Genomic DNA, 23581 nt, shown 5'->3' on the forward strand with positions numbered 1-23581 from the left:
TTTTATTGAGGATCTACTTGACACAATGATCCTAATTCTGGACTATTTCATCTCTGGGAAGTTTCAAAGTTCTTCATATCAGTACTAAGCAGATGACCAGCTCTGCCCAGGCAGAACACTCCAGAGTACTTGAAGTTCTTTGCTCAGGGGGAAAATAAAGCTGACCCAAAGACCACTGTATGCTCGCCTCCTTCTCAAGGATAGACTTGAAAAACCTCGCATTGCAAAGCCACAAAGACTGGAGTGGGGTAGGGTAGGATTCACCCAGGTGGCTTCCATTAGTGTCAATGTGGAGGTCAGAGAAGCTAGCCAAAACTTGGAAACGCCAATTCAAACTTACTCTGAGATCACACACACCTCCCCACAGAGTTCAGCGGCTGTGAGACCGCTACCCCTGGCGCTGCCTGGGGGTGCTGAGAAGAAACGGACATCCCTTTTGGATCTTCTCCTCCCCACCGTTATCATGGGCTTTGCTTTAGAGCGCTTCGCGGAAGCCGTGGACCCGGCTTTCCATTGCCAGCTGTGCAGCCAGGTGTTGGAGGAGCCCGCGTGCACGCCTTGCGGGCACGTTTTCTGCGCCAGCTGCCTGCTGCCCTGGGCGGCGCGGAGGCGCCGGTGCCCGCTGGAGTGCCAGCCGCTGGAGCCAGGCGAGCTCTACCGGGTGCTGCCGCTGCGCAGCCTGGTCCAGCAGCTGCGAGTGCAGTGCGACTACCGTGCGCGGGGCTGCGGCCACACCGTGCGCCTACGGGAGCTGGCGGCTCACGTCCAGAGCTGCGCCTTCGGCCCTGCCAGCGGCTGCAGCCGCCACTGCCCAGGCGGCTGCGGAGGCGGCGAGGAGGAAAGGCACCAGGAAATCACGACCCTCCCAAGTGGAGACAAGCGTGAGGGGCCCCCGGGGTCCCGGGATCGGCCTCGGGTTGCCCCCTGCAGGCGCTTGGGGAAGACGCTGCGAACGCAGCTCGGCTTGTTGCAGCGCAGGTACCAGAAGTTGGCCCGGTACATGGCGCACACACGCAACTTGGTCCGGGACACAGGAGGCCGCCGCCGGGTAAGCAAAGAGGGATTGGGCCCCCAAGCGTGACTGGGGTGGAACGAGGGAGTTATTCCCTAGCGGTGAGGATTCCTTCCGGAGGTGCCATCCTTTATCCCAGCGCCGCATGAGGCATCTCCCTGATTATGCTCAGCTAGCCTCATCAGCACCTCTGCCCAGAGACATTGCTTAGGGTTAAGGGAGTCCAACTCAATTCTCTCCTAGAAAAGAAGCATTGGCAAACGTCTTCTCCCATCCACATTCGTGTTCCCCATCTTCCATTTTCCTGCCCCTCATCTCTGCCCATCTTTTGTATCCTTGGCCTGTGCCTGCAGCAAATTCCATAAGTAAACCAATGAACTGTCAAATGACTTATTTTCCCTGCCAAAGTACGCCTATCGTTTGTTTTAACTAGCCTTTCCTCAGTCCAGGGACCTCGACGGATGGTGGTGGTGGAACCAGGGTGAGATTTCTTTACATCCCTGATTTTACCTCATAATTCCTTCCTCCCTCCCGACCTCGCATGTCCCTATTAGTGGTGAGTGTGCATAATGTATGACCAGGGGACTAGTCTCAGGACAAGAATATTTGCCTGTGGTCAGACCCTTGCGTGCCAAACAGCAACAACCTTTCCTACTTCGCAGAAGCGGCTGATCCTGCCCTGCGTGCTGCAGCAGCCCGGGGTGAAGGGACCTGTTCATCAGCTATAGCTTGTTCTTGCTACATTCGCACAGGTGTCTGATTTGACTGGTCGCTGGCATAGCAAGCAGGGATTTCACTTGCACCCTCTTTCAAAGAGCTGTTTCCATTTTTCTGCTCTCCCTGGGGAGGAGAACAGAGGGCTTCCTGTAGGGGACTGGCTGCTTACTTATGACTCCAGTTCTGGCCCTCGGTTTTGACCTTCCTACCCCTAGCCTGAAAAACACAGTCAATATTAGATAAGTCCCTCTGATGGGGGAGCATGTAAGAAGACGGCTGTGCCCAGCACACAGATTATACTTGTTTGAAAGCACCCTTTCATAACAGAACTCCATGAGCACCTAGTTAAAGGAGAGAATAAAAATAAAAACGTCTGGATGCTACATGAGTTCCCTAGTCTGCGTGTGTATGGGCTAATCTTCAGATAGATGACCAAGAGAAAAGCACACAGAGTCCATTTGCACCCCCAGTTCAGGTTTCAACGTTGATGGGAAGGAACAAGGGTTAGAACTATGGGCTAAAAACGTTCAGCATCCGTCAAGCTGTGGTTCTCTGCCAGCGGTTCTCCACCTTCCTAATGCTGCACTTATCTAATACAGGTCCTCGTGTTGCGATGACCCCAACCAAATACACACAACACACACACACACACACACACACACACACACACACACACACACACACACACAGAGTTGCTACTTCATAACTCTAATTTTGCTACTGTTATGAATCGTAATGTAAACATCTGTTATGCAGGATATCTGATACGTGACCCGCGGCCCACAGGTTGAGAACCACCGCTCCACGCTGTATTTTCTGGACTGTTTTTTCAAAGGCTGCCAGTGGGCGGCGCGTCTCCAAATTGTTTTCCACCTGCCTGTAGGGGCTGCTGTGGGCTCTGGGAAAACTGCTGGGGTGGTGTGTGTTGGGGACTGAGGTTGCTGTGGGGATGGACTGAGGTTTCATCCCTCAGTGTCAGACATAATTCCAGGTATTTCAGTTCCTCGGAGAAGTAAATGTTTGTAGTGGTAATTACTGCTTAGCTTATCCAACTACATCCGGGACTGTTGAAATGGGTCTTTGCTAACAAACAAGTGGCAGATATAATTTATATTTGTTTGAATACTATTGGACCATCCAGAAAGAAAGACACAGCGCTCTGCCTAGCGAAAATCCCTTTTTATTTTTATTCTGCAAGAATGGTGACAAACCCGTATTATTTAAAATCCAGACAGCTGCCTTCCACTAGTAGATCCTGCGTTCGGGGCAGCCTGACTGTTTGTGCCGAGGAGACCTTTATAACTAGCTCCACACTTCCACAGTGAACATTCACACAAAAATGGCTCTCAGATCCGCTGACAGTTTATTTTGCTTTTCTGTCACACAAAGATAAAAATCAGGAGCCTTGCAGGTGGAGCCCAAAAATCTGTTTGCGGTTAAGGGGAAGTCAGGTGAGACGCTGCCCGGGTGGAATGCAAATCCATGTAGTCAATGGGAAAATCCTTTTCTCCTCAGGCGCACAGTAGTTTCCGTCAAAGACATGCTTTCTGTGTTGGGGAGAAAGTTCGTTGGAGTCAACCATTCTTAAAACGCTTTCTATTTACGGTAAAAGGCCACTGTAGTGGTTAATCTTCTCTTGTATTTTTTTTTTTTTAATTATTCACTTTTCCCCTTTTTCACGTAGGGTGGAGACCAGAAGTCACTCACTGTTGTGTTAGAAAGAGAAGATGAAGCTTTGGGATTCAACATAATAGGAGGCAGGCGGAATCAGGTGACTCCTCTTCTAGTACAGCATTCTGTGTGTGCAGTGAGCGATGGGTCGGGAACACACGTGATGTCACCCTTACGGGATGCTTGTCCCCAAATACAAGATTCTTAATGTGGAGCTTCTCGTCCACACTCAGTTTTCATTATGAGAGAATTTGACAGCAACACTAGATCACCCGCAGTTGACCAACTTGATTCTCTTAGACACAGTCATAAAGGAAAGAGTGTGGTTTCCATTTCATTCATCTTTCTGGGATAGCACCATGGGCAGAGTTCTTGAACCAATGGCAGAGTACCTGGGTAGGCGATGTAACACAAAGTTGTATCTTGTCTGCACATACTTCCTGCTCTCAACAGCTTAGTCTTTAGAAGCAGACAGGGCTGGAAAAGCTAACAGTGTATATTGAATTCAGAGTTGAAATGAGTTTAAGTAAGATAAAAGTGAGGTGTGTGTGTGTGTGTGTATTTGTGAGTGTGTGTTTTCTTCTTCCCCTCCTCCTCCCTCCTGAAATTTCTTAAGCAACTTCATACTAAAAAGAGTTGATGTAATACATTTTTTTTTGGTTTCCCAAATCAACTCCTTATTTAAATGAATGAATAATCTCTACTTGCTTATTATACTTACCTACTTACTTGTTCTCAGAGTACATATTCAGAATTTACATACTGTAGTTACAAAATCCTTTGACATCCTGCAATCGTACACTGCCTTAATTTTGAGCGTAACTGGATAAAGACAGTGAAATTTAATAAAGAAGATCACCTAATCTAACTCTCTGGTTAACTGCTCTGAAACACGCCTGTCTCATCTGCCATCTGCTGTTCAAGGACTCACATGTCGTAGGACCTTTTGTCCTGCTCTAAGCTGGATTTAGGATGGCAGTGACCTATGCCATCCTGCGTCTTCTATGCAACTAGCAAACCCAGCAATTAAAGGCCACTGTTCTGTTTCTCTGCTGAAATGGTCCTTTCAGCTCTTTTAATAAATGCTGTTATTAAAAACCACAGGCGTTTTTTCATATTATTTTCATTCTCCCTTCTGTTGGTGGAAATTTCCAGTTGGAAATTTGACAATGAGCATTTTATAGAAGGACTTCCTGTTCTGGTTGAAGCAGGCTAACTAAAGGGAAGGTTTCGGGTTAATTCTATTTATCCTGCCATAAAATCAACTGACACTTAAGAACGCATAACCTGTTGTTATATGATGACAGACATCTTCCTAAGTAGGTCTCACAGGATCATTGGTTTCTTATAATTGGCTAAAATGCTGTGCATTGTCAAAGACTGGATATCTGAGGTTCACCTATTTGCTGTGAAACTTGCACCTGGAACCATGTAATGATCCGATTTGAATGGGCCTCTTAGCCATGTGGAGTTGATATTTTGATATTTTAGATATGAAATCATGCTGTCTCCTAGGTAGTCAGAGCTATGATTTCAATTTTTTTTTCAAACTGGAAGCTACAGTATGTTTTTAGGGCTACGGCTGCATTTAAGCTTTATGGACTAGAGGGTAAATTTGATTTCTTTCTCCTATACTTCTGTCTTTTTCTATCTCCCATATCACTTTATAGGTGAGAGGTTTTAACAGTAACACTGCTGATCTCACCTTGTATGTGTCCTTCTCTGGAGCTTTTCGTGTGAATTCAAACTGTAAAGTAAATAGATGATCTTGTCAGAGATGCTGGACTTGTTCATTATAGCTGTCATGTTGATTAATGACGAGCTGGCATTAAGCGAGTTAATTCTGTGCCAAATTCCCAGCTAAGAGAGTTGCATGTTTGAGCAGAATTGCCACTGTTACAGTATGAAAAAAAAAATCATCCACTACAAAATTTAAAGTTTGTTTCATGTGTTTCTTTCTGCTAACAACTTTTTCTACAGAATCACCCGAAGCAATCATCTACGGAAGGGATTTATGTTTCAAAAATTTTAGAAAATGGACCTGCAGACAGAGCAGATGGCCTGGAGGTTCATGACAAAATCATTGAGGTAAGGCCGCAAACAGGTGCATGCTCCCTGATTCAGACTTTGAAAGGTGACACACAAATTGCTCACCTCCATGTCCTTATTGGAACACAATTTAACTGCAGGGGAGACTTTGCTGTTTGGTGTCTTCCTAAAAATGTAAAGCTCTGTGATGATTCTTCATCAGTTATTACCTGGGGGATGAAAACACAAAATACCTTACGTTTCCAGGTTTATTAATGAGCTTCTGTATTTTAATACCTTCCCTCCACTGACGCCAAAGGGACTTCACTGACTTTTATGGAATTCATTTTTATAACATTTCAAAAGGTAGCAGATCTGTGCTCGGGAACAGTTTTGATGAGAAAAAAAATGCTTCTAAAGCTTGCGATCATTGTGTACATGTGAACACTGGGATTGCCTATAAGGTGCCTTTAAAAAAGACAAGAGTATGCCAAAGGATGATAAAGCAAGGCAAGTGAAGGAGCAGCCTTGCCCTTGCAGGGAGGAGCTGTGGGAAGCATTTGCATATGCCCTTGTGTTGTTTTGCTTGGAGCTCATGCTGGGAACTGGATTGTGATGACAGAGCTGGAATTACTTCTGTCTCCCTCTTTTCTCGATGTTCATACACAGCTGGAGATATTATTTGTTGTTGTTAGCAAAAGCAATTAGGTCATTTTTACTGGCTAATTAATTTTCTATGTCCTTATAAAGGTATCAATAGAAATTAAGAAGGTTTATTAGACACTTCCGTATTTTGAAAATAAATCTGTTTATTCTGTAGAGTCACTAGCACCACATTTCTGGACGGGTGGATCCCACTTTTCATTATTAAAATTGTGAGGCATTTTAGATTTGCATTTATTGTGTGCATACTAACAAAGTTGAGTTTTGAATGCATTGAACTAGAATAAGAACAGAAAAAAAAAAACCCACGGTGTCTAGAAGAAAGCTTATTAGACCCTTGAAGAGTCGAGGGTTGCCTTTGGGTGGGAACTGTGTGTTTAACTAAATAGGTCTCCAGATTGCTTCTAGCTGTTTAGCTAGGAGAGGACAGACAGCCTTCTGCAGGCTGTCCAGTGTGCTTCAGGTTACCTGCAGCAAGCATTTATATGTTGCAGTGGCTGCAGTCAGAACATTTCATTTTCACTCCTCTGCACATGCCTGCAACGTGTTTTCCCCCCAAGGGTAAACACATTTAAACAAGAACAACAAAAATTCTTATCTTCTATAGCATCTCATAAGTATTCTAATATAATGAAAGTCTACATTTGACACTATTCGATCAAATAATGTGTCACTAAATAGATAAGTTCGAATATCCTCATACCCCAATAACAGAAATCAGTAATGGGGACTTGGACTCCTCTAGATATTTGACAATGTTACCTATGTTTTGTTAATGTTGCAATAAAAAGGAAAGTAGCAAAGTTAGAGAGAGGACTCAGCAATTAAGATGCAATACTCTTCTTACACCTGACTTGAGTTCTGTTCCCAGCACCCATATCAGGTGGCTCACAACTGCTTGTGACTACAGATCCAGGAGGGTCTGACCCCTCTGTTCTCTGTGGCATCCCCCTACCACACGGGACATATATTCACACACAAATGAACAACAATAATAATAAAATACGCCTTTTTTAAAAATGAAGAATTTTCTCTATTGGCGTATAACACTTTTTAAAAAGATTTATTTATTATGTACAGAGTATTCTGCCTGCATATATGTCTGCACACCAGAGAAGGGCACCAGATCTCATTATAGATGGTTGTAAAACACTATGTGGGTGCTGAAAGTTAAACTTAGGACCTCTGGAAAAGCAGCCAGTGTCTTAGTCTCTTAGTCATCTTTGCACCTATTATAATGCTTTTTAAAACACCCATTCATTTAGGGCTGGAAGCGTGGCTACATGGTATCATGTTTGCCTTGTATGCTCCAGGCCAGGGGTTCCATCCACAGCCTCAAAGCTAGAATAAAGTCAAATGTACAAAATTGGTTTACTTATGAGAAAAGGTAATTTTACTTTTAAAAAAATCTATGCTTCATAACAAGTTCATCTAGCAATCCATCTAATGCCATTACTAATATTTGTCAAGTTAATCTTATTTAAACTCTATTAAGATAAAAAGCAAAACTGATCTATTGATGGAGAGCTGATTGAAATCTTTGATGAGCTGTGATATTATTATCACCCTGATTTATAAATTAACAAGCAATAGGAAGAACTCAAAACTTGTCATAAGGATATAAACTTGAATAAATTTCACCCAGAAAATGAAAAAATTATATATAGATAGACGATATGTGTGTATAGATATGTATATATATATATATATATTTCTTTTTCCATGGCAATGAATAGATCTATTTATTTACTTATATCAGTTATATTCTGCTTCTATAATAGATTTATGAGACCACATTTGTTATCAATAACTGAGTAAAATGATTTTAGTATTTTTGGAATTATCTTGTTATTAACATGACTATTTTAGAGGGAAGATGACTAGAAATAAACCACTTGGCCACTCGCTTAGTGTTCTGTTGGCTCCTGGGACAGATGCTCGGAAAACGTTCGTATATATTCCAGCAATCTTAGAAACACAGGTGTAAAGGACAATTCTCACGTGCCCATAAGAGTTAGACACAGTTGATGTCTGTCAATCATTTAATTCCTATGTCAGAGCTACTACTCAATATTAAGTGTATATCTAGTAGGAAATTGACAAACTATATTCATTAAAAATGTGCAGAGTTGGATAGACAAATTTTTGAAAACAAAGTCAAAAATTTGTTTTATTATTTGCTGACTGGAGGAATTAAATGAAAAATTCACTCAGATTTTGAATTTTAAAAGACAAAGTTGCTTTAAACCTTGTACACAAACACTTTTTCCCCAGTGTAAGGGCACAAGTAGATGCGAAGCTGTCCAAGTGACTTGCCTGCAGCAGTTTGACTTATTCTGGATGCTTTGAAATGAAAATAATCAACACTGAACAAGTTTATCGTTACCTTATATTCAAAACATGCCCAAAATATTGGATGCATATATTAGCCTAAAGAATGCATGACAAATATAATAACTGTACTTATTAAAATATTTATAAATCACTAATTTGAATAAAGTAGAGATGTTAATATTTGGCTTTATCAATGGTTATTGAAACTTTACTAATTCTCATACAATATTACTTATAACTTTTGCCATAGTTAAACAGTCAACAACTCCAAAATGACTGGTTTTTGTATTCTACATTGCACAGGGGTTGACCAAGTTCAAAATCATTGAAGAATAGAGCAAAGCCATAGTCCTACAGTAAACCCTCGTGTTAGGTTTTTTCACATGATTCAAAGCAAGCTAATTTTGGTGTCATTTTCCAAAAAGTATCCATGCTGGCCCGTTTCTAGCTACTTTTACATCTGTGTCTCTGAAAATATTTATTTGTGTGCATTCAAAACAAGTTAGATTTTATATTTAAGTTATGTCATTAAGCGACAAGATATTACTAGAGGCAGAAAAGGCTGAAACACTTTTGACAGCATGAGATATTCCAAGTAAACAAGTTTAGTATGTGCCCAAGAATGAAAACAACTTGTGCTTGTCTTTCACAACTGAGAGGTACCATAGAAGGCCCTTGGTCCTATGAGAAGAGGCCAATATCAATACTTTATTTTCTTTAAGATACCGGTGAAGTGAGTGGGAAGAAGTGGGAGGGGAAGTGTCAAAGTTCACTGCTGCTGTGAGCAATAGCGTCCTGTCATAATTTTCTGACCCTGATGGGCAGCAAGGAACCTGTAACTCCTGAGTGAGAAATGGTGCAGAGTCATCATGGCTCTTTGTTCACATCTGGTCCTCCTGCCATCTTCTAGCAGTGCCAGCGATGATACAGTGTTATGCACAGCAGTTACACACTTAATTTCTCAGGATCAGATACTGGAAATGGAGTTTTTAGAGTCTAAGATGAATGCATCAAAACAGAAAACAAGCTTATGTGTTGTTGTCAGAGGGGCCACTTGTTTGTTTCTCAGCAGCCTGGCAACTCAGACCCAAAATAACTACACAGACACTGTATTAATTAAATCACTGCTTGGTCCATTAGCTCTAGCTTCTTATTGACTAGCTCTTGCATATTAATTTAACCCATTTCTAGTAATCTGTGTATTGCCATGTGGCACTGAATTACTGGCAAGGTTTTGGCATGTCTGTCTCTAGCAGTGGCTCCATGGCTTTTCCCCAACTCTTCCTCCTTTCTCCCAGCATTCAGTTTAGTTTTCCCCCACCTACCTCTATTTCCTGTGCAGGCCCAAGACAGTTTCTTTATTAACCAAAGGTATTCACAGCATATAAAGGGGAATCCCATATCACTGTCTATGTGTGCATGTATTTGTGTTCATGTGCATACTAAAATACCTTCGACTTATGAAGCAGAAACTCATCCTGAACAAAGGCCCCAACTCAACTTCTTTAGCTTTGTAAACAGTTCTGGCACTGAATGGTGCCCATGTGGCACTTTCTATAAAGTACCATGTTTGGCACTGGAGGGAAGACCTTTTCCAACCAGGACTTATGTTGTCAGGCTGCCAGCTGCCTTTTCTTCCAACACAACATGGCATGTTATACCTATGCATTCTCTGCCGTCTCTTGGTGTGGCCACCGTGAATTCTCTGGTTATTGTGGACATTCAGCTAAGTCTTTGGACAGTGGTTTACAGCTGTTGGAGCAGGAAAATTAACTGAAGACTGAGCCAATCACTTAGAAATATTGAGGCAAATCTCTAAGGTGCCGTGTCAGATCACCACTGCTAATTGATTCACGTATAAGAAATATTTGCAGCTTGCATGAGTGCCTCAAAAACAGTAGGGAGGTAGATTTATGCTTTATTTGAAATTATCCTTATTGTTCATCTTGAGGTGTATTTCAACAGCAGTCACATTGTGTATAATAATTAGGAAAAATATTAAAAAATTGGGTCAACATAAATAAAGAATTATTATTCTGAAGAAAATAGTAACCACAGTTCAGTGCTAGTGAGATGAATGGATAGTTATCACAAGTTTTACTGCATCTTGAAAAATAATGTGGTATCATGGCACGAGCCATCTGGGCCATGAGGTGAAGGAGGCTTGCTGGAATGCCTACCTCAGCTCTTAAAGACAGAATGAGTTCGTCCTCAGTTTCTATGTGTAGTTTCAATTTATACAAGCACGAAGTTTGAGGAAATCTAGGCCCTCTGTTGCCAGCATTCGGTTCTTCCAATTCCTGAGGCTGCCAGAGTCTGCTGACAATGAGGGATGGTAACAGCTTTGGGGTTTATCCACAGGAACGCTGCAGGCAGGAAGAGTTGCTGCTGTGGGACTTCTAGTTGCTGTGGTGTGGCTGGCCAGAGGCCAGGTTTGCTGTTTGCAAGAAGAGCACCCACACTTAGCTGGCTGGGGAAGAAGAGCGCTTCCCTGCTTTTAAATCAAAGAATCACTATTCTATGACACTGCTCATCCACCTGTTAAGGGTCTAGGTTTGACTATGAGTTTCCTCTCATTTTCCTATTGCCCTAGAGTTGTTGGCTTCATTCTGGAAATAGTGGCATGAGGTTGAGGACATGTAGAAGACAGCAGAAGCTGTAGATAAGAGACTGTCTCACAACTTTGAACCTTTGAATTTATGTTGAGTTAATGGCTCAATTATCTCCCTCGGTGACCCTCAGTGTCCTGCCTTTAAACAGCAAAGAGGTGATGAGTAATCATGTTGTTTGTCTCTACTTTCTCCTCCAAGCATTCCTTCCTCTTAAATTTGGTCCCATTGAAGAAGCAGGACTGAGAGATAGAAGGAGGGTCTACTAAGAGGTCAAAAGGTCACACAACGCCAGTCTTGGAAGGCCTGAAGCAATTCTGTGGGGAGCCTCATTAGTTCTTTCAGGGGTGTCCGTATGAAAGAGAACTGGGGCATTCCCAGTCCTTGGCTTCATTTCTGTCGATGAGAGTCCTCTCTTGGATGTGCTGTTACCACTGAGGTACCATTTGCTGTGAGTGTCTCACCAGAACCCAGATGTTGGTGGCGCTGTGCTTTTGAGCCTCTAAAACCATGAGTTAAATGGCCTCTTTTATTTCTAAAACAGCCAGGCTTGGATGCTATGTTAGAGTGGCGGAGGGTGAACTGACCTTGGAGTTGCTTGTTACACTGTCAATGAGCAGAGCGTTTTCAACATTCTTTGGGTTTCTGCTTTAATAGATACTGAGTTACAAAAAAAATGTAGAAGGATTGTCACTGAGCTATAGTGTGGTGAGCACTGCATCACCATTTAAACTTGTAAAACGTGAGCACTGTGTGATCTTAGAGTGGTAAGTTTCCAAGAAAGGACAGGGAGAAGCCACATAGGACTATAGGGTTTGTACACTGGTATGGACTGAGGCTGGAGAGATATCTTGGAGGTTAAGAGCACTGGCTGCTCTTCCAGAGGACTTGGGTTCAATCCCCAGCACTCGTGATGGTACACATCCATCTGTAACTGAAGTACCAGAGGACCTGACACCCTCTTCTGGAAAAGAAAACAAAGCAAAATACATAAAATATCAACAAATAAAATCTACAAAACCAACATACACATGCAAAACTTTTACAGAAAGGTCTAAAAGGTCTGACTGTGCTTGACATTTCCAAACCGTTCTGTGTTGTGACTTATCTTTAAGGGCCAGGCTGAGTTTTTGAAGTTTTGACAACTTGCCTCTCGCAATTATCCTGGTTGTCCGATACCGTATTTCTTACTTGTTTTTTGTCTGATACACAAAGAACGACCTTCAATTCCCTTGCACATGAGCACTTTGCCCCAGTAGACTGAATATTACGGAAGACAATACCTTCATCCCCAGCTGCTGTCACCTTCCATATGTGATCCCAGTGGCTTCCCGGATGTTCCTTTCGCCCGGCCTCTGCCATTTTCAACTCAATTTGCTTACCCTAGCTCTGATGGGCGTGGTCGACCGGTACTTAGAATTAACCAGACCAGCTCAAAAACAAAGGAATATAACTTAATAATTGGAAAACAGAGAAACTCACACGATCAGGGTCCCGCGAGCACCAGGCATAGTGGAGAGAGAGGAAAAACAAGGGGCGGGCAGCTGGATACCCAGGTCCTTCTTCCTTGGCCCCAGGTGGCCACACCCTAGCCAAATGTGATTGGCTGAGCTTCCCCATCATAACTTGGCTTTATTTTTTCTTGCTCTCTGGCTGTCAGGTCTCACTGGCATCCTGCTGTCAGGAGATAAAAATCTACTTCTGCTAAGGAAGCAGTTATGACCCTTCAAAACGTTCGTGTTTCCAAACTCCCTTCCTTTTAACCCTATTAGTACTGTACTCATGATGAGAAGTAGCTTTTCTTTTCATTCTTTAGTTCTCTCTCCTTCTATTTTCCAACTTCTGTCCATTTACTCACATCTTCTCTTTGAAAAGTTTTACAACCCCCAAACCCTTCAAAACTTTTGAACCTCTTTAAGTCCTCGAAAACCTTTTTAGTCTCCTGAAGCCTTTTACAATGTTCCCCTAACTTTTCACGCCCCCTCAAGTCCTTCATGAACTCTGAAACCCTGCACAAATCCACTAATCTTTTTTTAAAGCAATTAAAAAATATTAGTTTTTTTTAAGATAATCTTTATGGGATAACATTTTGGGAAAAAGAATTCCAGAAAGCATATATGTACAACATAAAGAATTTCTGCCTTTACTTTTTTATTTCCTGGGAAGTTAGGTGTAAAGTGTCTGAGCATACGAATATCTCCATGCATGTGTACATGTGTACATGATAATTAAAATAGGCATTGACCACCAGAGACAATAATGACTAATAAAGGATAGCGAATTGGGAGAGGAGCATGGGAGGAATAGTAGAGGTGAGAGGAAAGGTCAGGGGTTAATGTAGATGCAAGTCCATGTATTAAATTTTCTCAAAATATAAACAAAAAATTTTAAAGTATAAGAAATAGCTTAAATAATTGTATTTGTAAACAGTTGAAAAGTAAAGCCATAGCATTAAATATTGAAAATCGTCTTCTTTTGGGAGATGATATTCTAGGAAATTCTGGGACCCGCATACGAATATGAACCTACACAGTGCTTAGAGTACGAAGCCTGGCTATCCATGCTCCTTATGTAACATTTAGTGTGCACTGTGAGGCCTAAGATTCACCAAGGGCTGCAGAAACTGTGTGATTTAAAATCTAAGATTTGAAATCTGTGAGAGCCCTTTACAAAAGAAAATAAAGCCCCATTGACTCAGCTTTGATCCTACAACACTGAAATCCATTTCTGGGCTTCTCACTGTAGTACAGACATGTAATACCAGCACTCGGGAGACTGAGACAGGGGGATTGCGAGCAGTAAAGCAGAGAAGCTGCAGAGCCGTGTGAAGGGGTCTGACTCACTGGGCATCTCACAGACTGGTGGCCACTATCAGGGTTGCTCTCCGTAACCCTGCTGATGTGGACTAGTGATAAACACCCTACCTGCTCACTCTAACAAGTGCCTTGATTGGACAGTGACATGTATTGTGGACTAATGACAAACACCCTACCTGCTCACTCTAACGAGCGCCTTGATTGGACAGTTACATGTATGCTGCCCCTGTTTTACCTAATAATTGCATTTGTTAGCTAGTTTTGTTGGCAGCATAGTTCTAGGACAAACAAATATGTAAACCAGAAATTGCAGGACTAAATGGCAGGAGGGATTTTCAGGTTTTTGAGCAGTAGTAGTACTATAAGGTAAAACACGTTTGGTTAAAGAATACCTTCATGTAATTGTTTAATTAGATCCCTGCCATTCCCTGAGACTTAGGGAGGCAGCAATACTAAGTTCTGTAGCAGATGGAGATGGGGTGTGGGCTTAGAGTATCGATGAGGCCTCTTTAGAGTCGAAATTGTTCAAATCAGGCAAATTTTACACTTGGAACATTATTTTAGTCTAGAAGGATAAGAAAATCTGATAAAAGGGAGGGTGTAGAATAACATCCCCAAACAAGTTTTGCCTGCTGTGAAAAATTTGCATGTCACACCTCACAAGGATATATTAAGTAGTGTAAAAACTTCTTTGAATATATATGTTGTCATGGCAGACAATCTGCTGGAACTCTAAAGATAGTGAACTATCCGTCACAGCAGAAGTGATAAGCAGAGATGGTTTTACTAATCCAAGTGAGGCCATGTCGGGTTGCCTTAATTTTTACAGGTTTGCTTCTTGCAATTGGTGATAAAAAGAAACAAGTGCAAAGGGCATTGCGTACCACTATCCAGGCAGTAGGGTGGGCACTCCTCCACTGATGTCACCAATCATGGCTGATGTCTAAGGGAGTCTGATTTGAAGTCCTCATGACTTCACAAGACAGCTAAGAATATGGCGTTAAAGACCTGCATCATTGATCTCTCTGGACTTATTTAATAGGTCTGGGGCTAATCTGATGTTTACAAACAGGTACCTTAAGAAGTGGTCATGTGTGCCTTCCAAGCCATAGCTTGAGAAACCCCCAAGAGGTCTTTTGCTGCTGCAGTCTGACATGGAGTCAGCTGAGCAAATGAGGCACAGTTCTCTAAGGACCTTATTAACACGGGAAACCCTGAAGCTAAAAAAAAAAAAAAATCTAATGCTAGAAATATAAGGTGATTGATAAGAGAAAGGGGGACAGTTCAATTATTTTCAATTAGAATTTAACTCTGATGCTGGTCAGTGGGATGAATTCCCGTGAGCCTCATGAAGATTAAGTACATGTATCTCATGTGTGCAGGGTATTAGGGAGAAATGATTAGTAATTGAAGTATTTTTTGTAATCTGAGATCAATTTCACAAAGGAGAAAATAAGATATAAAAACATAATGCCCATCCCTGTGTAACCAGGGCCATTTATACAGGGAGCTAATGTGGACTGTTGTTTTTTAAAGTAAACAGATTTACTTTGATGAAATCATAAAGGATTCTGCATGACCTTGAAAGATACATTGTATTTCTGGAAATGGCTTTAGAAATTTTCTCTTTAACACAGACAGAAATTTTGTTTTTGTTTTTATTTCTGTCTATTTATTTATTTATTTATTTATTTATTGACACAGGATTTTTCTATGTAGCTCTGGCTGTTCTGGAACTCTCTGTAGACCAGGCTGGATTTGCACTCACAGAAATCTGCCTACCCCTGCCTCCTGAGTGCTGGAGTTCCACACGTACACCATCACTGCCCAGCTGGAAATAATTTTTTCAATATGTATTGGATGCACATTTGAAGGTTTAAAAACTAGAGAAAAGCATTGAGCACACTTTCTTGCCTGTGTTGCACTAGCAACACATTTCACTAGGTCTGGATACTGCATTTTCAGAGTGTTTGGCATTTCGTAGTGGGCAATAGCCAAGTAAGTTATTGATGGCCTATTTATTTAATTTTCTACACACAACTCATCTCAGAACATAGAACAAACTAATTATTTTATCTTTTCAAATAACTTTCACAGAATCACTAAACATTACACTTTTTGGAAAGTCCAATTAATCCACTGAAATCCACACTAATCTTCATGCTCCTTATAAGGAGTCCTAGGCTTTAGTGATATTCTTAGCAACTCTGTTTGCTTTATAAGGCTTTGACTCCGCCATTAGGTCTGTCCCAAAGCAAACAAGCTGATTTCACTTCTTTCCCTCGTGGCTCCTCAACGATTGCTTCCCATTCTCTTTCCCTGCATGAAGCCTGTGACTTGAAGCTGGGTTAAGCCGTGAACGATGACATCAGGGTACTCAGAACTGGGACTATCCACAGAGTTTAGCATCTGGGCTCACGTGATCTCTGTAAGGATTTTCTCTCTTACATTGGTGGATGGAGCCACCAAATGTGCGTTGTCTTTGGGATGAAAGTAATAGATTTTTAGAGATTCATTTTGATGGGCGTGACATGACAGATTTGTCATTTCTTCCTAGTGTTTGAAAAGTTTAGAATGGAAAGAGTGAATAACAGGCAGATTTGCTTTTTGTCTGTAAGCTTAGCAAATATTTGTAAAGGCTTAAAGAAAAACTATTCTGTGTTGAATGGATGGATAACATCTTCAGAGTTCTGTCTCAATCTTTCTCTGATGGTGGTGATGGGGCCGATGATGCTGGTGGTGGTGCTGATGATGCTGCTGGTGGTGCTGGTGATGGTTGTGTGTGTTCCTGTGTGTATGTGTGTGCCCTTTGCCCTTTTATTCAAATATGAAATAGACCCTATCCGAGGAATGTTTAAAATGGCCTCTAAATAAGACAGATGCCACTGTCCTGGGTAGAACTTTGGGTGCAGAGAAAACGGCACAGAGAAAGAATAGGCTACATTCCAGCAATGGAAAACTTTCAGAATATTCAGTATGCTTAAGTATGAGCCTAATTAGCCATCACTATAAGTGTCAGAAACAACACATATTAACTTCTCACAGAACACGGACACACATGGGGGATGGGCATGCCAGACAGCAAGGGGCTGAAAAAAATGTGAATGACATCATCTGCAAGCTGAACCTTTGCAGCCAGACAGCTAAGAAGAAGCAGTCAATCATGGCGGTCCAGAATTCAGTCTGACTCCCTTGCGAAAGGCAACCGTGGAGGGGATTATGGCACCTTCAGGAAACAAAGCCACTCTCTTGTTTGAACTGTAGGTGTGGTTCAGATAGAGGCCAAGTTGCTGTTGTGTATAGACTCTGTTCTCAGTCACTGCTTCCTCTGATTTGCTCCTCAACAAACACCTTGACAGGACTCCCTAAGCCATGGGGGAGCCAGCTGAAAGTGAGGCTCTGAGGGAGGTAAACAGAGCAATGGGTCAAAGTCTGGACAATAGGAATCCCTCTTAGGAGCAACCCTGAGCTTGGATTCTGGAAGGTTTAGTGGTAAAATTCTCTCCTATGAATGGGTCTTATGTACTCACTTCAGATCCATGTGATAAAGTCACACGCTTTCATTCCAGACTTCATCATACGTGGCTGGAAAATTGTCATGCACAAATAGTATTATATCTGCCTTACCTATGCAGAATATTCCTATTAATGAGAATAACTTGATAAATGAGTGATTTAGTTGCAATACTAGACTGAAAACAACTATCAAATATTTTTCAGTGTTTTGTCATTAGCAAATTCATATAATATGATTAAAAGTACAATGAAGTATTTGAGACATTTTCATTTAACTTGTTCTTTTGTGATAAACTTACAGATTTGGATAAAAGTGAATGTTTTAGATTCAGCTGAATTTTCAGGTATCTGTGGATAATAACTCAAACTTCTAGGGAAAAAACAAATGCCTCTCAATTGACCATTCATTTGTGGAAGCTATCTTGTATATACAGACATAGCCTGTACCTCTTAGGGTTGGAGGTGGGCTGCCACTGAAAGATGTCTCAGAAGTGCTTCAGTGGGAACTGAAGCTGTGAACTAGTCCAGCCAGGAAAATGGAGAGGCACTAACATCTGGAAGGATGTGATCACTGCCTTGTATTTTGATGACTGAGTAGGAGTTTAGTCAAGATGAAAGACAGAAACAGAAAAGAGAAGAAAGTCAGGTGATCTCAAAGCTCAGAACATATTCACTGTAAATAATCTTTGGCGAATTATGTTTATCATGGAAGTAGAGATGAGGGAGAAGAAATGACCACATGGTAATACCTTAGGAGTTAAATTGAAGCATTCTTTGTAGTGGGGAGAAAACCAACTCTTTTCCTTAATCAGTATAGTTTTGGGAAGGTCCTTAATAATCCTAGCCTTAAATAGCACAAAAGCATGCAAATTGGATAACATGTTAGGTGAGGTGTTGAAGAGGAGAAACAAGGTTTTCTACTGAAAACACACACACACACACACACACACACACACACAAATAATGCTTCATTAAGTTAATCAAGAGAGGACCTTGACATAGAGTAAAAAGCTAGCTACAACTATGTGCTCATTTTGCATAAATGGCTTGCTCTTCCTGAAAGGAATATTCCAAAGCCATAGAGTTCATCCCAAAGTTTCGATTAGGAATTTCCCACATGTCAGGCACAATTTCTATATGATGAATCTAGTGCTACTGACATACTGGATGTCACTGGATGGGAAATTTCTAGTGCTCTTCTGTGTGAGTCTAACCCAACGACCAATCCGTGTCTGCTCTCGCGGGTACTCTGAGTGTGGCATTACTCTCTGTCATGACAACCATTCCAAATGTGATTACAGAGAACAGGCACTTTAGGTAAATGGGTGTGTGGGAATAAGGTGCAACTAGAAGCCACACTCAGAAGAGGCACAGGGATTTCATGCTCCTTGCTTTATCCATGTCACGTCTATATTTATTTACCAGAGTTGCCATAGCCAAGAACCCAAACTAGCTGAATTAGGTAAATGCTCTCTCTTCAGGAGGCTGTAAGTTTGAGATCAAGGTATTATGCTTGAGTTCTTCTAACACCAGTTTTTTTTCTTGGGGCTTTGCCATCATCTGGCTTTTGAACGTGTTCATCCCCGTCCATATTGCCTCACAAGACAGAACCAATGACCTAATGACCTAATAATGCTAATGACCTAATTTAACTTAATTAGTAGAAGTTAAGACATCAATTTATGAAACTTTGGAGGGAAATTAACCACTGGCTCAGTGGTTAAATACCATTTGCTGTTCTTGCAGAGGACCAGAGTTTGGTTTCCATCACCCACATCAGGCAGTTCCCAACTTCCAGGAACTCCACCTGTAGGTGATCTGACATCCTCCTCTGGCCTCCATGAGCATTGCCCCGACATGTGCACATGCACACAAATAAGAAGTAACTCTTTAGAGAGGAAATAATGATACTTCACCTTTGATAATGTCTCAACTCTAGAAATGATATCTTGCCTCTAAGAGTGTCTCACCCTTATTAATGATGTCTCACCTCTAATTTGAATATTGCTGACTAGTTAACCCATAATTTGGAAGGAGGAAACAATAAAGAAAAGAATATGTTTTACCCAGATTCTCAATATTTCTACATAATTTATGCTGAACATAATTTTAACTACAAGAAAATATACCGTACATTTCCACATTGCTTCATTTTCCTTTTGGGCACACCAGGTTCCAGTTCTTTGTCCTTTGTCATGGGAGAGTGGCCATGAACCTTTGTTATAGGTAGAGGAATACAAATAGAAACGAGACTCCTCCATGCCTAGCCTCAGAACGTTCATTCTAAATGTTACTGCTCTCCCAACCCCTCTCTTTTGTGCCATCCTAAGAAGACAAAGGAAATAGAAGCAAGGCTACGTACCAGATGAAGGCAGGATTTCCTCAGGAGAGCCAAGATTGCCCATATCATTCTTTACATGACCTGAGTTAATGTGAGGTCCTGAGGTTTGAGGTTGTTGGTGACAGCATTTAACTCTTAATAAGGCCCCAACCTGAGTGATGGACCCTGGGATTTCCCTTCCTCTCTATTGAAGGCTGGGTCTGAGGAGTTTCTTCTATCATTTATGTCTTTCTCTTCTTCCTCACCATCCAATTATCCCAATGGGTTCTAAGTGTTTGGATCCCAGGAAGGGATCTTTAGCACACAGGTGCTGTGGGAACTCTTCGAGATCTTGATTATACTCCACTCTGGGGACAGCTTTATTCTAATCGGCTACGCACAACTCCTTTGCACTTCCTTTCCTTGTGTCCACCCGCTTAAGAGACAGCAGGCCAATACTGTCGTCTCATCCCCTTTTCCACTTGACCTGACGCATCAGATGTTAATGCCTTGGGCAGAGTTTATGCAACTTTTTTCCACCGTAACTTCTCTTGTTATTGAACAAGTTCTTTCTGGACAGAGAGACGGGCTGCAGTTGCATGTCTTCTGGCCTACAACAAAATTGGTGCAATCAGCTCGTTAGTTTTGTAGGTTAAACCCCAGCGCAGTAGCCATCTGCTCTGCCACTGGTGCCATTGGCGGGTGAATTATTATTTTCACTTCTCCACCAAAAGTCATATAGCACAGTTGGTGCCTACACAAAAGCCGACAGAACCAATGATGAGCCGGGGAGGAGTGGTTGCTTGGTACCACAGCATTCACAACCTTGGGGGCAGAACCCTGTGAACCTTGCGAGTCTCAGGTTTTGCTTACCTGCTACGTTTTCAGGTTTTGCTTGTCTTCTAAGTTTTATGACCCCTCCTACTAGGGGGGAAATGCTTCTACGCAGACAAATTTGCTATGCAGCACCCAATTAGAAATCTTTTTCAAATAGCTGTTCTCTATCCAGCTTAGCAGAATCATTTAAAATGTGTAGACAAATGCGTACAGTTTTACAGGGAACTAACCAGTTTTCAAATGGCCTGGCTAACTGTCTGGTGATAAACTATTGTCCCCAGATCTCTGCAGTGGCAGATTTACATGCAATATATACTGCTTGGTGTTCAATGTCCTGTTGCTCACTTCTCTCCTCTGTGATATGTGGCAAAGAAATAAAATGAAAAGCAGCAACATAAGATAAAACAATGCCTTACACAAGCAGAATACACACCAGAGTTGCTAGCTTGTCTGGTTAAGCACTGAAGGTGTAATTGCTTTCAGAGAAAATGTTTGCCGATAGTATTTAGTTGACTGATTTAGTGGCCATGACATGAATAAAGGTAGCAGGTTCTTTGGAACAAGTGTGGAGTCAGAACCCTGTATCTGTGCAATATAGAAATGGTGAACAGCACTTCATAGCCTGCAAGAACCCAGCAGGGATATTTTCTAGGGTTTCTCTAGCTCACTGGACAGTGGTGGCCATTCATCACAATGCATGTCATCATAAACATTTTAAATTTCAGAAGGGGGATTCATAAGCATCTCTATAACCTAAAGGTGAATTTTAATTAAGGACTGGCGCTGGAGTCAGACTTCCAGACTACACAATTCAAGACTGTTCACAATAATATCAGTATTATAGTCTGTTTAACTTGGATAGGATGGGGAAAAAAAAAACCTCGCTGGTCTCACAGCAATTTTGAAAAGCCCTTGGCTGGAAAAGAGTGTGTTGTGGGTTCAAGTGTTAATTAGGGGTGAAGGCAGGAGAATTTTATCTTTGTAAGTAAAAAAGGAGCCCCTGTTTGGGATAAGTCATACGCTGTGACACTCCGGTTTTTATGAATCAGATGATTGTATGGCCATTAAGAAGTCTAAGTGGGAGTTTTGTGATGAGAAACAAAGTTCTGATTAACAGCTTCCTTCGAGTTCCTCAGAGAAGCACGGCTCCTTGAAATATTTCAGGGAGCCATATCTATGGAAGTATTATGGGAAATGACATGAGGTGATTTTTGTGGTCTCTGTATTTTGTATGTATGTGAATTTCTTCCGTCAAGACAGCATCACGTAATATAAAAATTCAGACTAAAATCAAGGGCTTCGAGGCCAGTCTGAATGGGGTTTTTACATCTTAAAGAATTCCCCAAAATCAAGTAGGACATCCTTCTTTGCAATAACCTAAGTTTTCTCCCCAAATGAGAAGTAGGTCTATTGTCTGAAACTGACTACGCATTACACAATGCTTTCTAAGCCTGTTACTTCATTCATCGGTCTAGAGAAAATAACTGCACCTAATGTGAACACGAAACCCTGAGATAGATGTCTAGACTCTGCCCGCCTTTCTCTCCGGCAGTTGCTGCACAGTGTGGTCTGATGGCTGCTACCCTGCCAGGAACTCAGGGGCTGTTCCGTAAAGGAAGAGGAAAAGTTAACTGCGACGAATAAAACCAGCAGTCCCAGAGAGAAGGATTCATAAACAATCAGATCACAACTAGAATATCTTCTGCTTCCTTACACTCAGTAAATCTGCCTTACTGGTTAGTCCGATGTGATAGCCCTATAGGAGCACTCATCGGATTGATGATGATCTGGCAGACTTGGACCCTTTTCTTTCCCTTTGTTCCTTACCCATTGTTCAGTCTTTAGAACTGGGTACACTTCCATTCCCCACTTTTGTCTGCTTTCATGTTACTCTTCCAGATCATCCCATAACAGTCGATATCATAGCTGTAGTGGTATGTTTTCAATTTGTAATCTTCCTTATCCCAGGCATCAGAAGCTTTGTATTTTCTCAGGGCTTGCAGACTAAGAGATTTCCCATTTTAAGCAGTTTTTCTTATCCTTGAGGTCCTCTGTAAAGTCAACCATATTATCTGTATTTATCACTAGAAATATGGGCTCATTTCCCAGGCTAGAAGTGCAAGAATGAGCCACCCATGCATTTCATGAAGGTAAAACTTTGCTGTGCACTGATTTTTATGAGTATAGCAATTTTTTTCAACATTCTACAAATGGTTCTTGCCAGAGTCAGTTTGTGACTTGAGTTTTATTGCTATTGTGGGCAGCTTCTAATAACTCAACATTAATCACACATTCCTGTCTGTCTGAGAGATGAGAAATAAAAAACTTGGTAATATTTTTAAATCCAGCAGACTTTGTTCTGGAAACAGCACTATGCCACGCCACTTAGAGCGAGAACCTCTCTGTTTTAGTTGACAAGTGTTTTATGTATGTTGCTCTGGCTCCAGGAAAGGGACAGTGTACAAGTAAGGTGCCTTCTGCCAGCTGATATGAGAGACACAACTATGATTGTATTGCTTGAAGGTCTTAAGCCCCTGGAGTCTTCCCAGATTGTCCCTGACAGCAGAGCTATAATGAATATTAATTATCTTGAAGACACCATCATTATGAGGGTACATCTTCCTATATGGAAAGCCAACCTCATATAGTGTACACTTGGGAATGCTTGTGATGTCTAGATCAGCAAACAACACACAGGTTAACTTTGCCCTTTGACATTGGCATAGAACCAAAACACTCATCATTGCTGTAAGTTACAAATGCAGTAGTGGCATTTGTGCTTTGGGAGCAACCAATAGCTCTCTAACTGGACTTAAGGCCCATCATCTAAAGGGAAATTGTGCTAGGTACCAGAAACCTAGTTAATTAACCGGAGCTAATGAAGTCATGGATCTTAGAGGAGAACCTTACCAGATCTAAACCAGTCCTTGCCCCCATTCTGCACTGCTCTCATCACGTTTTCTCACTTAAGATGAACATGATGCTGACTAGGCAGTGTGCAGTCATGAATAGATTTCTTTTCTATTCTGTATACTGTCACTTTATCAAACCAGAATTA

The 23581-nt window shown here is 41.6% G+C and overlaps 1 protein-coding gene across 1 annotated transcript in view; it reads left to right on the forward strand.

Annotated features, from left to right (window-relative positions):
- The first annotated feature begins 424 nt into the window (after positions 1-424).
- Positions 425-23581, forward strand: part of Pdzrn4 (PDZ domain containing ring finger 4) — a 362449-nt gene continuing 339292 nt past the window's right edge. Inside the window, exons 1-3 of the mRNA XM_048444799.3 lie at positions 425-1048; positions 3414-3500; positions 5381-5488. Coding sequence (XP_048300756.3) covers positions 464-1048; positions 3414-3500; positions 5381-5488 — 780 coding nt within the window. The 5' untranslated portion in view covers positions 425-463. The remainder of the gene's footprint in view (positions 1049-3413; positions 3501-5380; positions 5489-23581) is intronic.

This window comes from Myodes glareolus, chromosome 19 (assembly GCF_982192425.1).
Source record: "Myodes glareolus chromosome 19, mMyoGla1.1, whole genome shotgun sequence".
Lineage (NCBI taxonomy): Eukaryota > Metazoa > Chordata > Mammalia > Rodentia > Cricetidae > Myodes > Myodes glareolus.